Consider the following 15,767-nt stretch of genomic DNA (forward strand, 5'->3'; position numbering starts at 1 on the left):
GCAGAGCACAGAACTGCATACAATGACATGAGTACAGCATTTCCACCAGCCTTGAGAAGTTCAGCATGGTTGCCACAGATCCCTGGAGCTTGACCTCATTTCAACCGGTTCACCACAGCCTGTGTTTCCACAAACGTAGGTGGATTACAGTTGAATGGAGGGTCAGCAACAGGGATTGTAACACCCCTGACGTCCAACTCGACAGCTGGTGGATCAGCCTGATTCAGCCACTCAAAGTAACCGGCCCAGCGGGACTTCACGTCGGACTCCTCTGTCAAGAGCCCACCACCCTCTCCTCGAAATGCAGTCCACCAAGGGACGGGCTTGGAGGAATGCAATGCGCGAATTCCCCTGTATGCAGGATGAGAATCACTTTACCACAGGTGATGCTCTACCCCCTCACAGATTCCTTGCACATCGGCCATTGGCCATCCTTGTCCACCCTTAGTGCACGTACAGTTTTACGCCTCAGCTCCCTGAACAACTCAGCTCTGTCATTCAGCCTGGCCATGCGACTCTGTTCAATGGTATCCAGTGTCCCTTGAGAGACAAAATTCTTCTTAGCCCTCCATTGAGTTCCAAGATATCCACCGGCAACATCAAGGATGTGTGTCTTGAAGGCACTCCACAACTCTTCAGGACCCCCAAGGCACCCAGACTCACCAAATGTCCACTCAGCCTGTTTGTAAACTCCTCAGCTACGCTCTTATCCTTGAGCTTGCCAACATCCAGCCAAGGCTGGAATGGTACCACTCTCCTGGATTTAAGGTGTAACTTAACTTAAGAGTTGCTACAACAAGCCTGTGCTCAGTATTGAGGAACTGAACACTCTGGTAGACCCTGCAGTTCTGGATCATCCTCCAGCGACCATCAACGAGCACATGGTCAATCTCCTTTGCCACACCGTCAACGTTGGAATACCAAGTCCAGCGATGAGCCTGTGGGTGTTGAAACCATGAACCGCAACACTAAGTCCATGACTCTTGCAAAGTCAAGGAACTTAGTGCTATTCTGGTTCACAGTTCCAGACCCATGGGAACCAACACACATCTCATAACCATCCCTATCAGTTCCAGTCGATGCATTGAAATCCCCAAGACGAGAAGAGTATCTCACCTGGGGCACTGATCAACCACAGACTCGAGCGTGGCATAGAATGCGTCCTTCATGGTGAGAGCACTCGCCTCAGTCGGAGCATACAGAGACCAGGGAAATGACATCCAAGGAGTGACAAATCCTCTGTCTCATAATAAGCTCGTTGACCGGTGTTACCTCCATTATCATTGGAGTCAGCTTATTAGACACAGCTACAGCAACTCCTTGGGCATGGTAACCATCAGAGTGACCAGACCAATTGTAGTTGTAACCACCCGCCATGATCTCACCACGATCCGGTCTCCGAACCTCAGAGAGTGTTGCAATGTCGATGTCCAAACGCTTGAGCTCAGATGATAACAGAGACAGGTGATTATCCTCTCTGAGGGATAGGACATTTCAGGCACCCACCCGAAGGGACCACTTCAGGTTAACCTAAGGAGACCAGTAACACCTCAGCAGCACCCCAACACACACTTCCGCAATCTGACTTGGGAATGTTATCCCATGGTTTCCCTCCTGTCATCAAATATTGGGGATCCTGAAGGCTTTGTCCCAATATTGTCATCCGGTGAGCTGCCCTGCGAAGGGAAGCTGCACAGGAGGTACTCCCACGAAGTGGGTTTTCAGACTTTTTTTTATGCTTTTCGAATGTTTTGTGGAATGAAGGGTTTTACGGTGGCTGGAGTTCAGATCCTGCCACCAACCTCCTATTAAAAAGTAACCCAACAGCAGAAGGACATCCGCAGACACAGTTGGGCACTAGATATGGATGGCTGTTGGCTCAAGAGGAGCTCCTCCGCCCTTTGACAGGTTTTGCTCTTCATCCTGCTGGGTGTACATGTCCAAACACCCTCCTCACCAATCAACTTGGTTGGGGAGATGGTTTAGTCACCGACAACCCGACCATGGAACAGGTTAGTACAGGTTTACATGGTACCTGTCGCAAGTCACAGATCTAATCTGACCTGATACAAGGGGAGGAAATGAGATGTTGGATTGTGTGGGTGGGGAAGATATGTGGGTCCACAGGAATGGATCAAGCTCTACAGGAGTGGTGATTGTTGCTTCCCCTGAGATAATTTGTCCCTGGCAGCCAGTGGTGTCTGGAAATGGGGACCCGTCGGAGGGGAGGTTTGATTGGGCGGCCAGCGGTAAGGAGACCCCTAGCAACCCGGAAGAGGCCGAGAGAGCCTCGATGGGGTGGGGACTCTCCCTGGCGAGGCGTAGAGCAAAAGAGCTGTTTGGCTGTCAGAGACCGAAATAGTTGAAGTGGGTGGGGGGGGGGGCAACGAAGTCTTAAGTCGGGCGACTTGTTTTTGGACTGCGGGCACCACAACCGGAAGCTCCCCCATCAACTTTGTTGTACGGTACCTCCCTGCTGTCTCGTTGAGGATCACACATGTGTGTAATTACATTTCAGTCACGGTCGTGCAGGTTTGGAATGAATGAATATTGGGGTTGTGTGAGTGTGTGAGGGAAGATTCACTTGATCCATGTCACCAACCTGTACCAGAGAGACAGGGCTCATGGAAATTTGGAAGGCTCTGCAGGTAACGTTGGGTATTGTGGTATCCACCAGGGAACACATTCTTTAGAAGGGGGGGGGGTGTATAAATGTTAAAGGTTAGTTGAAGGTTTTGGTTAAGGTTTTGTCTCTTACAGTCGATTTATTGTGTGTGCTTTCTGACATTTTCTACCTCCCCTCATAGTTAGGAGCGAGGAACCAAGAGTTTTGCAAATATTTGAATTGTTGTGTTCGTTTAGGGGGTGTAGAACAGTAAGGAGAATAGGTGAGTCAGCTGCGGCTCACTTCCCGCAGCCCCTCCTAATTTATTTATTTGGCTAATTTGGTGTGAGCCAGTAAGGGGTAAGGCTGGAATGGTAATGCCTGCATTGAACCTTGCAGGACCAATGGTTCGGGGGTGGGGCTGGGGTGGGGTGGGGTGTTGTGTTACGGTTGTGGTGGTAGATGGAGGAATTTCATAGCAAAGTTCGGAGTGTATGGAGTTGCTTGGTCTGTGGATGTGGAGGAGACATCTTGATGTCATCTCAAGTGTTACTTGTCACCACTTGGGGGGGGTGGTGGTGCTGTGTTAATTAGGTAGGGATTAAGGCCAATTTCCCTTGGTATGTGATTGCCCCCTGTGACCTTTTCCTATGTTTTTGTATTTAAAGACTGGCAATAAAAAGGTATCACATTCTTACAACAATGACAACCAAGCTGCACGTCCAAGGAGGCAGAAAGCCCCAACTCCAGGGGTGATGGCTGGCCAAACCATGCCCCGGATAGGATGATTAATGGGCGCGACATCAGAGAGCGGGTGGAATGAAAGTGAGGTTCGGAGCGAGGGAACGGAGAGGACACATCCACAAAGAGGATCTCGTGTTTTGCTCTCCTTTCGGCACGACGACATGGCTGCGCGAGTCTTGTGTTCATGCTGGTGAATTTGCATCGTGCTCGGCAAGATGCTAGCCATTCCTGTTGTAGTTGTACAATTCGCGAAGTTGTACAATTATGAGGAAGAGAGGAAGATGAGCGCGCCTCTCAGCGAACAGTTTTCCCATTGCGTGTTCAAGGAGGAAGGTGTGCGATCGTTGAGTAGACCACATGTAAGAGAGGAACATTTAGTGTGTTCGTTCATGACAAGAAGCTGTATGGCGGTTGGTGAGCCCTGGCATTGAATACCGTCATGTTTATTTTATATTTCTTGCGTTGTCTATTTGTCGCAGGTTCGAGATGAACCCCTTGTGCTGTGCTTCCGTCATGTACGTGCATTTGCCGACCATTTCCCCTCCCGCGCGTGGCATAATCTCCGAAGATCACCTGTTCGCCTCCAAAGAAAAGTACTCGGCGATCCGGCCTGGTCGGTGTTAACCAGCCGTCCACAACAATTGGGTCGGGGGAATTAACCTCACCGCCAGGGCTGCGACAATATTGTTGAACCCCCAACCACGCAACAAACCATTAACGGTCGTTTTGTTGTTGGTGTTTATGCATTACAGTGAGAAAATCCGATCAAGATTTGCCATTTCTTTTGATTCGTTGTTCAGAGGATCTAATAAATATACAGAGCTAGTAATTAACTAATAAATATATAATTGTACTGATTTGAGACACACAATGGCCGGTTCATTTGAAGGTTTATCCAAAACCTCCGATGTCCATGACTGGAGAATGTGTTTGATTTTGGGTGCCGATGACGGAAGGTGTCAAAAGTGGTTTTCGTGGTGGTACGACAGGTGGAGATTTAAAGTGGGTCTCGAGATCCAAAAGTGTTTCAACTGGTGATACGAGAAGAGGTGTGAAAGTTATCTTCACTGATTGCCTGATGAGATACAAATTTATTTCGTTGATGGTGTTGAAAGAGTTTGGAAAAGCCATTCTTGAAGTGCTGCTTGAGGAGGTGTTCAACAGGTTTTCAGTTTTTGTACTTAATGGGCAAAACGTGGTTCCATTGTTGGAGTTAAAGTGGGTACAAAAACGGTATTTCTCAACAAGATGATAAAAGTGTTTCATTAATTATGTTTGAGGTGGTGTTCAAACAATTATACAATAAACAGAAACAGTTGGTTGATTTTTAAATCCTTCTTTCTTTTTCATTTACAGATCCATCGCCTCCTGTCCAAATCCGTGTTACAACACAAAACTCAACAACTCTCTCCATCTCCTGGACGAGCCCCAATGATACAAACAAAGATCGTTATGAATATAACGTGTCGTTGTCCAATGACTTGGAATTGGTAACAAATATAACAATGGGGCAAACAAACTACACCTTTACAAACCTCTCACCTGGAACCGACTACAACGTATCTGTGTCATCACTCTACAATGACACAAAAAGCCAAGCTACAGTGATACATGTTACTACAGGTAGGTCTCGAGAATACTTGATTGTAAACATGAAACATTGGGACTGTACCCCTGGGCACTCACCTGGTAGCGGATGGATAAGATGACCAAGGAACAACTGGTCGCCATGGATGACCCACACAGTATGTAATGGAGAAGAAAGTAAAGACGTGTAGATTTTTTTTTCATGACATGAACAAACTTTGGAACATCATAGGTGATGAAGGTTGTGGTCAAGTTTCATCAGAATAGAATTCTACTTGTAGTTTCTGAGAAGAAAGTAAATCCCTATTTTGGGGGAACAACCCCCATAGACCACCTTGGGTAGGGCCTGATGTATTTCATTTTATTTCATTCCATGAACAAACTTTGGTACATGCACAGTGATGAACGTTGTGCTAAAGTTTCATGGAAATCGTTTGGTTGTTTCAGAGAAGAACTTGTAACTACTTGTACGTTCCAGGACGGACAGACGTATGACTCACCATCCCAAAAACTCCCTGGAACTATGTTCCAGGTGAGCTAAAGTTTCAGAAGTTTTAAATAACTTACACCCTTCAGGTGTGGACCTGTGGTATTGGTTTGGAAAGCAGGGTTAATGTATCAAGAACTAGCTTTGAATGAAGAAATCAGATTCCCATTGAGATAAAATATAGTTTTCAAATGTAAACCATTCAGAGTGAGGACAAAGTGGGCACATGAAGGTTTTGTGAACAATTTGATCTGAATGTGTAGAAACTCGACATAATTTGATGTCACGACATCGATCGATATGCCTCTGTCCATGTGATCTCTTGGCTTACTCGAACTTTGACCTCAAACATCAAGACGATTTGACCTCAATATCTAATCTGTACATATATAACATGGTACATGTACTTAGTTTAGTTCAAATCACATCGCTAATGGTGTCACATTAACAGGAGTGTTAATGTGACCTCTGACCCTTGTCCTTTTAGTAACAAATAATCTGTCATGGATGGATGTATTGATGGAGGTTTAAACATATTTCACAAACTTTGATTTAAGACCCTTCAGATGTTCTCAAGTATCACATTTATACTTGACATGACCTTTGACCTTTGACCTCGATGCCGAAATCGAATCACTTCATCTTTGCATCCTGATATATTGTTACGGTTCTGCGAAACCGTCACTCTTGAAGGCAATGGCACACAACATATTGCGGTTCCAGAGATCGTTATTATTATTTGGGTACCATTAGCCCTGCAGGCTGTGGTTCCCGATTGTTACCTCCGTCACCGAAGGTGGACGACATATTTTCACCCCTTTCTGTCTGCTTGTTACTTGCAAAATCGAAGATTTTTCAAGTATATTGGTCAATCGATTTTGATATTCTGTCTGCTTGTTTGTCACCTGCAGGTCACAATGTTCGACTAATCTTCACGAAACTTCACCATATGGTAGAGTTTGTCATAAGGAAGAAGCCTGTTGTTTTGGGGGTCAAAAATCCTCGATTCTCATCTGATTGACTTGAAATTTAACGAGGATTTATATTTCAGGTCACTGAATTCGGTGAAGGGGTATCCCGGTGAAAACTCAACATGTAGAACGCTATATCCCATCAGCATGAAAATTTCTGAGGAAGGATGGGAACACAACAAAAACTATGACGCCATCTCTCACGTCGATTGGCAGCCACATTGTTAAAAAAAAAGGATTTTTTTTTTCTCCAAACCGCTTTAGAGATAGAAGTGAAACTGCACACAGATGATCGACTAGCCATGCTGAATAATGTTTGATAACTATGACGTCATAGGTTGCATGGTCTGGCAGCCATCTTGGATTTACCCTAAAACCCTCTTCTCCAGAACGACTGAACAGGTTGAGGTGAAACTTCATAGACATGTTCCTCATGATTTGGGGATACTATGGTCAAAAAGAATAATTGTTGGGTCCCGTGTTTCGGTGGCCATATTGGATTGAAGAAAAACATTAAATAACGTTTTCTCTGGAACTGCTTCTCCAATCAAAGTGAAATTTCATGTGGCTCTGTGTAGCTGGTAGTTAATGGGCTCTGTGGTTCAACTCCTGGCCCACTTCCTCCTCCTCTGCACTTTGATCTGCTTAATTGGCTGTCTGCATTGCTCTTATTTCATCGGGCACCACATCTTAGTTCTGTGGTTTTTCATGCCAATCATTGTGTGAAATTTTCTTTGGCATCAACACTATACTGTGGTCTTTGTCTCGTCATTCTGTGAGTTCTGATTTCATCATCATAAAATCTTCCTCTGCGTTCTCTCCCCTGCATCCCCCAACCTCTCACATCACCCTGGAGGTATTTCTTTACATTAATTTCTGTGCAGTAGGATGGGTGCACACCAAGGCACTGGCCGAGCAGGTGGCAAGCTACAGTCGTCCCCCAGTGCAGTCTCTCCAGGCTGTCACCTTCCTTTGAATTTTCAATAACCTTTCCAATTGTGGTCGTATGGCAGCTTAGCTGCCAGGGTAGCTATCATTTCTTGAAGGGCGACTATGTCACTGATGCAGTGCCCCTCTAGCAGTACACACACTGGAACTGGTACTCATTTCGCCGACCTCGGAAGGATGACAGGCTGAATCACTCCCTGGTGTATTAATTCAGCGGCCGACGGGGCTTGAACTCAAGACCCTAGGATCCCAAGCCACCACCCGAACCACTGAGCCAACAACAAGCTTACACCATTGCAATTGACAACCGGGGTCACCCTGTCTTGGAGAATTTATAGTGATGCCATACAGAATGGTGTGCCTCCACTTGATGTTCCCAAACATCAGCTTGAACCCCGTGCCTCCTTTGGGGGACTTTGCCAGAAGGAGTGTGCATTTATAAGGGAACCGAGTTGTGCAATCCTCCTGGGGAATGTTGTGTTACGTCCAGGCTAAAACTACCTACAAGGCCCTCTCTTGTTCCATATATTCAGGCAGAAGTAGTTTTCGCCATCTCTTGTGGGTCCCTTATAATGTAGCCTTTCATTCTCTTGGTGGGATTCCATGATCAATCAAAAACCTTCCTCTGGACTGACCTACAAAGTCATGGCACCTGACCTCTGCTGAATAGATACAACTTATCCATCCTCGTTCTGTGCAATGTTTCTCTTATCTCCAGTCCTGCACCGACTTCCTCTCCTTGTTTCCTTCCACATTGCTTTCTCATGGGATTGTGAGCTCGCTCAATCAATTTCAACATTGGTCACCTGTCTGTCCAGACAGAGCACCAAGTCAGGGGGCTGGTTAGTGACTGCAATGTGCATAGGAATGGCCAAGGCCTTGCTGACATCTGCCACCACCTTCCACCCATCAGAGGGTGACAAAACAGTTACAATGGTTTGTGCCATCCTCCCTGCCTCACTAACTTCAATCCTTTCTTTTTGTTGGCTTTCTTTGCAAGGCACTGCTTCTCAACTGTTTCCGCTGGCACCTTCAACATTTGGCTGTGATGCCAAGGGTACCTTTTCAATGCCTGACCACAACTTCAGAGGATGTGTTCAAGTGTTGCTGTCTCGACACACAGCTCACGTGTTAGAATTTCTGAACTTCCACTTCACCAGATTTCTTGGAGTGGGAAGTTCATCATACATTGAGCAAAGTAACAAGCAGGAAGCGAATCCTCAGTGACTCCATGGCCTCAATGCACGTTGCCATCCGGCCCATGCTCCTTGTTGGGGCGGGCTCACAAGAGTTGACAGGCCTGACTCGATTATTTTCGTTGTAGCAGCGCAGTCCTAATGATGCTGTGATGACGTATATACATATATTGTTGAATTTCAATCACGCAACAAACCAATAATGGTTGTTTCGTTGTTGGAGTTCAGTCGGTACAAAAACGGTATTTCTTAAGAAGATGCTAAAAGTGTTTCATTAATTCTGTTTGAGGCAGTGCTCAAACAGAAGCAGTTGGTTGATTTTAAAATCCTTCTTTTTTTTTTATTTACAGATCCATCACCTCCTCTCGAACTCCGTGTTACAACACAAAACTCAACAACTCTCTCCATCTCATGGACAAGCCCCAATGATACAAACAAAGATCGTTATGAATATAACGTGTCATTGTTCAATTACATTGAATTGGAAACAAATATAACAATGGGGCAAACAAACTACACCTTCACAAACCTCTCACCTGGAACAGACTACGACGTGTCTGTGTCATCACTCTACAATGACAGAAAAAGCCAAGCTACAGCGACACCTGCTACTACAGGTAGGTATCAAGAATGCTTAATTGTAAACATGAAACTTTGGGGCAGTTACCCTGGGTGTTCACCTGGTAGCGGCTGGATAAGATAACCAGGGAACAACTGGTCGGCATGGATGACCCACAAAATACGTAATGAAGAAGAAGAATGGAAATCCGTTTCGATGTTTTTTTTTTTTAATGCCATAAATAAACTTTGGGACATCATTGGTGATGAAGGTTGTGGTCAAGTTACATTGAAATAGTATTTGTAGTTTCTGAGAAGAAAGCAAATACCCATTTTGGGGAGGGGGGCAATCTCCGTACACCCCAGGCACGAAGGGGATTGTCCGTCTCTGGGCAAGGCAGGTGCGGAGTGTGTCTCCAGGCAAGGCCCATGCGGAGGGTCTGTCTCTGGACAAGGCCGGTGCGGAGGGTCTGTCTCTGGACAAGGCCCGTGCGGAGTGTGTCTCCAGGCAAGGCCCGTGCGGAGGGTCTGTCTCTGGACAAGGCAGGTGCGGAGGGTCTGTCTCTGGACAAGGCCCGTGCGGAGGGTCTGTCTCTGGACAAGGCCCGTGCGGAGGGTCTGTCTCTGGACAAGGCCCGTGCGGAGTGTGTCTCCAGGCAAGGCCCGTGCGGAGGGTCTGTCTCTGGACAAGGCAGGTGCGGAGGGTCTGTCTCTGGACAAGGCCCGTGCGGAGTGTGTCTCCAGGCAAGGCCCGTGCGGAGGGTCTGTCTCTGGACAAGGCAGGTGCGGAGGGTCTGTCTCTGGACAAGGCCCGTGCGGAGGGTCTGTCTCTGGACAAGGCCCGTGCGGAGGGTCTGTCTCTGGACAAGGCCCGTGCGGAGGGTCTGTCTCTGGACAAGGCAGGTGCGGAGGGTCTGTCTCTGGACAAGGCCCGTGCGGAGGGTCTGTCTCTGGACAAGGCCCGTGCGGAGGGTCTGTCTCTGGACAAGGCCCGTGCGGAGGGTCTGTCTCTGGACAAGGCCCGTGCGGAGGGTCTGTCTCTGGACAAGGCAGGTGCGGAGGGTCTGTCTCTGGACAAGGCCCGTGCGGAGGGTCTGTCTCTGGACAAGGCCCGTGCGGAGGGTCTGTCTCTGGACAAGGCCCGTGCGGAGGGTCTGTCTCTGGACAAGGCCCGTGCGGAGGGTCTGTCTCTGGACAAGGCAGGTGCGGAGGGTCTGTCTCTGGACAAGGCCCGTGCGGAGGGTCTGTCTCTGGACAAGGCCCGTGCGGAGGGTCTGTCTTTGGGCAAGGCCCATGCAGAGTCCCCGGATCAGGCCACGAGGCACGCTCTCCTTCCCTTCTCAGAAACATACACACTTCACGGCTGAGCCGAACAGTCAATGGCTAGTGTCTTGCTCAGCAAGCTGCACATTCATACAGCACAAACACGAGAATCGTGCAACCTTCGTCATGCCGAGAGGAGAGCAAGGCAAGACCCTCTGTCCCAGACACGTTCCTCTGACACCAAACTCGTCCGTTCACTCCCGAGATGTCCTCGACGTCACACCGAACAACCGTCCACTTTTGTGGCGTGGCTTGCTCGCACGGAACCCCTACAAACATAACTATATTATATGTAAAATTATCTTCCAAAGGTCCCAAGGTACAAAACATAAGGTGTTCACTTTTCACCAATAACAGTGTGATTCACATGCAGATGTGAACATTCCAAGTCACGTCTAATGACGTCATGTGGTGCACTCACTGTGGTGTGGTGCACCACTGCACTCTCAAACACTCATTTCTGTGACTTTCTCATGAATTACACAAAGTGTGCTCAATGAGGTTGTGAAATAATTTTGTGATTACAACAAAACCTCGATGAAGTTTTTTTTTCCTCTTTTTTTTCTTCATTTTTTTGATGTGAATCATTCCCTTTATCATTGCACACATCAACGACCTGAACAAATAAATAACATTGAAACATTTTCCTGTTTGCTTTGCCCTCACAAATCGCTCTCCCCTGAATCTCCACTGATCAACTCAGAACTCGACTGTACACAACTTAGAGTGATAAATGGTTACCCGAGAAGTTTATAACCGGTTGGTTGAGTAAGAGAATGCAGATATTTGCACGGAATGAAATAGAAAATGATGAGAAAGACTTCAGACTGAATGAGTGCTGCCGCAGCAAAAAGGTCCACTTCTGATTACTTTTTTAGGAGAATGATCAAAGCTCTTGATGTTTTAAAGAATCAAAAGTTATTTTCATTCACCAAAAGCTTCTCTTTCTTTGTCCGAAATGTTAGATCCAAGTTCTCCTTCCAATCTGAGCATCACAGCACAGAGCTCAACATCTTTCTCCATCTCCTGGACCAGACCCAATGATACCAACGAGTCAAACTATCAGTACAATGTGAGTTTATTCCTGAACAACAATGTCGTGAAAGATGAAACAACAAATGGAACCCATATCACCTTCACAAAGCTTCTTCCTGGGACCACGTACTCTGTGACAGTGAGGTCCGAGTACAACAGCAGGGAAAGCCAACCTGCGCATCTCTCACTCATCACAGGTGAATGTAACACTCATTTTTTTTGTCAAATTCGTCATGGTAATTGATGACGCACTCACTGATGAAACATAAATTGAGAAATAATTACATATTTATGTTGGCCTGCACAATTACTACCAACAGGGGAGAGTCATTGTCAAACATCATCATGTGTTCTCATTTTTTTATTCTTGACAATCAAAACGAATCAAACAAATGAATGTTATAATGATATTTATGTCTCTTGATCTCCTCTGATGTATGTACTTTCAATTAAAACTTATATATATATATATATATATATATATATATATATATATATATATATATATATATATATATATATATATATATATATATATATATGATTGTATGAATACATCCATGGCAATGTTTCATTTAAAAAGGTGTTACAATGTGATGATCAACATGTTCAGGAGCAGAATAAGGCATGTGTGACGTGTGTTAGCCTGCATGGCCCGCATGAGTGTCAATGGGCAAGGCCCGTGCGGAGTCTCTGTCTCCAGGCAAGGCCAAGCAGAGTGTCTGTCTCCAGGCAAGGCCAAGCAGAGTGTCTGTCTCCAGGCAAGGCCAAGCAGAGTGTCTGTCTCCAGGCAAGGCCAAGCAGAGTCTCTGTCTCCGGGCAAGGCCAAGCAGAGTCTCTGTCTCCAGGCAAGGCCAAGCAGAGTGTCTGTCTCTGGGCAAGGCCAAGCAGAGTTTCTGTCTCCGGGAAAGGCCCGTGCAGAGTGTCTGTCTCCAGGCAAGGCCAAGCAGAGTGTCTGTCTCCGGGCAAGGCCAAGCAGAGTGTCTGTCTCCAGGCAAGGCCAAGCAGAGTGTCTGTCTCCGGGCAAGGCCAAGCAGAGTTTCTGTCTCCGGGAAAGGCCCGTGCAGAGTGTCTGTCTCCGGGCAAGGCCAAGCAGAGTGTCTGTCTCCGGGCAAGGTCAAGCAGAGTGTCTGTCTCCGGGAAAGGCCCGTGCAGAGTGTGTCTCCAGGCAAGGCCCGTGCAGAGGGTCTGTCTCTGGACAAGGCCCATGCGGAGGGTCTGTCTCTGGACAAGGCCGGTGCGGAGGGTCTGTCTCTGGACAAGGCCCATGCGGAGGGTCTGTCTCTGGACAAGGCCGGTGCGGAGGGTCTGTCTCTGGACAAGGCAGGTGCGGAGGGTCTGTCTCTGGATAAGGCCCATGCGGAGGGTCTGTCTCTGGACAAGGCCCATGCGGAGGGTCTGTCTCTGGACAAGGCCCATGCGGAGGGTCTGTCTCTGGGCAAGGCCAAGCAGAGTTTCTGTCTCCGGGAAAGGCCCGTGCAGAGTGTCTGTCTCCAGGCAAGGCCAAGCAGAGTGTCTGTCTCTGGGCAAGGCCAAGCAGAGTTTCTGTCTCCGGGAAAGGCCCGTGCAGAGTGTCTGTCTCCAGGCAAGGCCAAGCAGAGTGTCTGTCTCCGGGCAAGGCCAAGCAGAGTTTCTGTCTCCGGGAAAGGCCCGTGCAGAGTGTCTGTCTCCAGGCAAGGCCAAGCAGAGTGTCTGTCTCCGGGCAAGGCCAAGCAGAGTTTCTGTCTCCGGGCAAGGCCCGTGCAGAGTGTCTGTCTCCAGGCAAGGCCAAGCAGAGTGTCTGTCTCCGGGCAAGGCCAAGCAGAGTTTCTGTCTCCGGGAAAGGCCCGTGCAGAGTGTCTGTCTCCGGGCAAGGCCAAGCAGAGTGTCTGTCTCCGGGCAAGGTCAAGCAGAGTGTCTGTCTCCGGGAAAGGCCCGTGCAGAGTGTGTCTCCAGGCAAGGCCCGTGCAGAGGGTCTGTCTCTGGACAAGGCCCATGCGGAGGGTCTGTCTCTGGACAGGGCCGGTGCGGAGGGTCTGTCTCTGGACAAGGCCCATGCGGAGGGTCTGTCTCTGGACAAGGCCGGTGCGGAGGGTCTGTCTCTGGACAAGGCAGGTGCGGAGGGTCTGTCTCTGGATAAGGCCCATGCGGAGGGTCTGTCTCTGGACAAGGCCCGTGCGGAGGGTCTGTCTCTGGACAAGGCCCGTGCGGAGGGTTTGTCTCTGGACAAGGCCCATGCGGAGGGTCTGTCTCTGGACAAGGCAGGTGCGGAGGGTCTGTCTCTGGACAAGGCCGGTGCGGAGGGTCTGTCTCTGGACAAGGCCCGTGCGGAGGGTCTGTCTCTGGACAAGGCCCGTGCGGTGGGTCTGTCTCTGGACAAGGCCCGTGCGGAGGGTCTGTCTCTGGACAAGGCCCGTGCGGAGGGTCTGTCTCTGGACAAGGCCCGTGCGGAGTGTGTCTCCAGGCAAGGCCCGTGCGGAGGGTCTGTCTCTGGACAAGGCCGTGCAGAGTGTCTGTCTTTGGGCAAGGCCCATGCAGAGTCCCCGGATCAGGCCACGAGGCACGCTCTCCTTCCCTTCTCAGAAACATACACACTTCACGGCTGAGCCGAACAGTCAATGGCTAGTGTCTTGCTCAGCAAGCTGCACATTCATACAGCACAAACACGAGAATCGTGCAACCTTCGTCATGCCGAGAGGAGAGCAAGGCAAGACCCTCTGTCCCAGACACGTTCCTCTGACACCAAACTCGTCCGTTCACTCCCGAGATGTCCTCGACGTCACACCGAACAACCGTCCACTTTTGTGGCGTGGCTTGCTCGCACGGAACCCCTACAAACATAACTATATTATATGTAAAATTATCTTCCAAAGGTCCCAAGGTACAAAACATAAGGTGTTCACTTTTCACCAATAACAGTGTGATTCACATGCAGATGTGAACATTCCAAGTCACGTCTAATGACGTCATGTGGTGCACTCACTGTGGTGTGGTGCACCACTGCACTCTCAAACACTCATTTCTGTGACTTTCTCATGAATTACACAAAGTGTGCTCAATGAGGTTGTGAAATAATTTTGTGATTACAACAAAACCTCGATGAAGTTTTTTTTTCCTCTTTTTTTTCTTCATTTTTTTGATGTGAATCATTCCCTTTATCATTGCACACATCAACGACCTGAACAAATAAATAACATTGAAACATTTTCCTGTTTGCTTTGCCCTCACAAATCGCTCTCCCCTGAATCTCCACTGATCAACTCAGAACTCGACTGTACACAACTTAGAGTGATAAATGGTTACCCGAGAAGTTTATAACCGGTTGGTTGAGTAAGAGAATGCAGATATTTGCACGGAATGAAATAGAAAATGATGAGAAAGACTTCAGACTGAATGAGTGCTGCCGCAGCAAAAAGGTCCACTTCTGATTACTTTTTTAGGAGAATGATCAAAGCTCTTGATGTTTTAAAGAATCAAAAATTATTTTCATTCACCAAAAGCTTCTCTTTCTTTGTCCGAAATGTTAGATCCAAGTTCTCCTTCTCATCTGAGCATCACAGCACAGAGCTCAACATCTTTCTCCATCTCCTGGACCAGACCCAATGATACCAACGAGTCAAACTATCAGTACAATGTGAGTTTATTCCTGAACAACAATGTCGTGAAAGATGAAACAACAAATGGAACCCATATCACCTTCACAAAGCTTCTTCCTGGGACCACGTACTCTGTGACAGTGAGGTCCGAGTACAACAGCAGGGAAAGCCAACCTGCGCATCTCTCACTCATCACAGGTGAATGTAACACTCATTTTTTGTCAAATTCGTCATGGTAATTGATGACGCACTCACTGATGAAACATAAATTGAGAAATAATTACATATTTATGTTGGCCTGCACAATTACTACCAACAGGGGAGAGTCATTGTCAAACATCATCATGTGTTCTCATTTTTTTATTCTTGACAATCAAAACGAATCAAACAAATGAATGTTATAATGATATTTATGTCTCTTGATCTCCTCTGATGTATGTACTTTCAATTAAAACTTATATATATATATATATATATATATATATATATATATATATATATATATATATATATATATATATATATATATATATATATATATATATATATGATTGTATGAATACATCCATGGCAATGTTTCATTTAAAAAGGTGTTACAATGTGATGATCAACATGTTCAGGAGCAGAATATGGCATGTGTGACGTGTGTTAGCCTGCATGGCCCGCATGAGTGTCAATGGGCAAGGCCCGTGCGGAGTCTCTGTCTCCAGGCAAGGCCAAGCAGAGTGTCTGTCTCTG

The 15,767-nt window shown here is 47.3% G+C and overlaps 1 protein-coding gene across 3 annotated transcripts in view; it reads left to right on the top strand.

The window, feature by feature from the left end:
* The window catches only part of LOC147010267 (receptor-type tyrosine-protein phosphatase H-like), a 62,592-nt gene extending 47,305 nt beyond the window's left edge, over positions 1-15,287 (top strand). For 2 of the 3 annotated variants that reach the window (XM_085861158.1, XM_085861157.1), the window contains 4 exons: positions 4,706-4,972; positions 8,889-9,155; positions 11,385-11,651; positions 14,961-15,283. In XM_085861158.1, coding sequence (XP_085717284.1) covers positions 4,706-4,972; positions 8,889-9,155; positions 11,385-11,651; positions 14,961-15,268 — 1,109 coding nt within the window. In that variant the 3' untranslated portion in view covers positions 15,269-15,283. Of the gene's footprint in view, positions 1-4,705; positions 4,973-8,888; positions 9,156-11,384; positions 11,652-14,960 lie in introns of all 3 variants that reach the window. The other variant, XM_085861159.1, reaches the window with a different exon arrangement.
* Positions 15,288-15,767: the final 480 nt, after the last annotated feature.

Source organism: Eptatretus burgeri, chromosome 17 (assembly GCF_056783735.1).
Source record: "Eptatretus burgeri isolate ZD-2024b chromosome 17, Ebu_testis_v1, whole genome shotgun sequence".
Lineage (NCBI taxonomy): Eukaryota > Metazoa > Chordata > Myxini > Myxiniformes > Myxinidae > Eptatretus > Eptatretus burgeri.